This window comes from Merops nubicus, unplaced genomic scaffold (genome assembly GCF_000691845.1).
Source record: "Merops nubicus isolate BGI_N331 unplaced genomic scaffold, ASM69184v1 scaffold42393, whole genome shotgun sequence".
In the NCBI taxonomy this organism is placed as follows: Eukaryota; Metazoa; Chordata; class Aves; order Coraciiformes; family Meropidae; genus Merops; species Merops nubicus.
Window position 1 is genome coordinate 945 of NW_008597649.1, and position 494 is coordinate 1,438.

Here is a 494-nt window from a genome sequence, read left to right on the forward strand (position 1 = left end):
CTCCCCACGTGTCCCCAAGTCGCTGGGTCTCTGCCTGGGAGTGGGTGACTGCTGTGGGCAGGGGACTCCTGCCTCCTCTGCTCACCCTGGGGTAGGGTACACGTGGGTAGGGACCGTGCCGTGGGGCTGGAGCTGGGGAAGGCACCAGCGTCCAGAGCTGGCACTGGAAAGCCCAAGGGACACCCTGAGCATCACCGAGCCCCAGAGCTCAGCTGGAGACCTTCATCTGGGGCTGATGAAGGATCCAAACCGGTCTCCAGACCCACCAGGGTGTCCTGCAGGGCTGCTTTCCTCTGGGCACCCCCTGCAGAGCATCATCCCCTCTCACCTCCCTCCTGCTGCTCCTCCAGGTCTACTCCCTGGACTCGGCCGACTCCTTCCAGAGCTTCTACAGCCCCCACAAGGCCCAGATGAAGAACCCCATCCTGGAGCGCCTGGCCGAGCAGATCGCCACGCTCTGTGCCACGCTGAAGGAGTACCCAGCCGTGCGGTAC

The 494-nt window shown here is 64.8% G+C and overlaps 1 protein-coding gene across 1 annotated transcript in view; it reads left to right on the forward strand.

The window, feature by feature from the left end:
• The window catches only part of LOC103769564 (syntaxin-binding protein 1-like), a gene marked incomplete at both ends in the record, with an annotated part of 1,369 nt that extends 878 nt beyond the window's left edge, over positions 1 to 491 (forward strand). The window contains one exon of the mRNA XM_008936777.1: positions 351 to 491. Within this exon, the coding sequence (XP_008935025.1) occupies positions 351 to 491 (141 nt within the window). The remainder of the gene's footprint in view (positions 1 to 350) is intronic.
• Between the last annotated feature and the right edge of the window lie 3 nt (positions 492 to 494).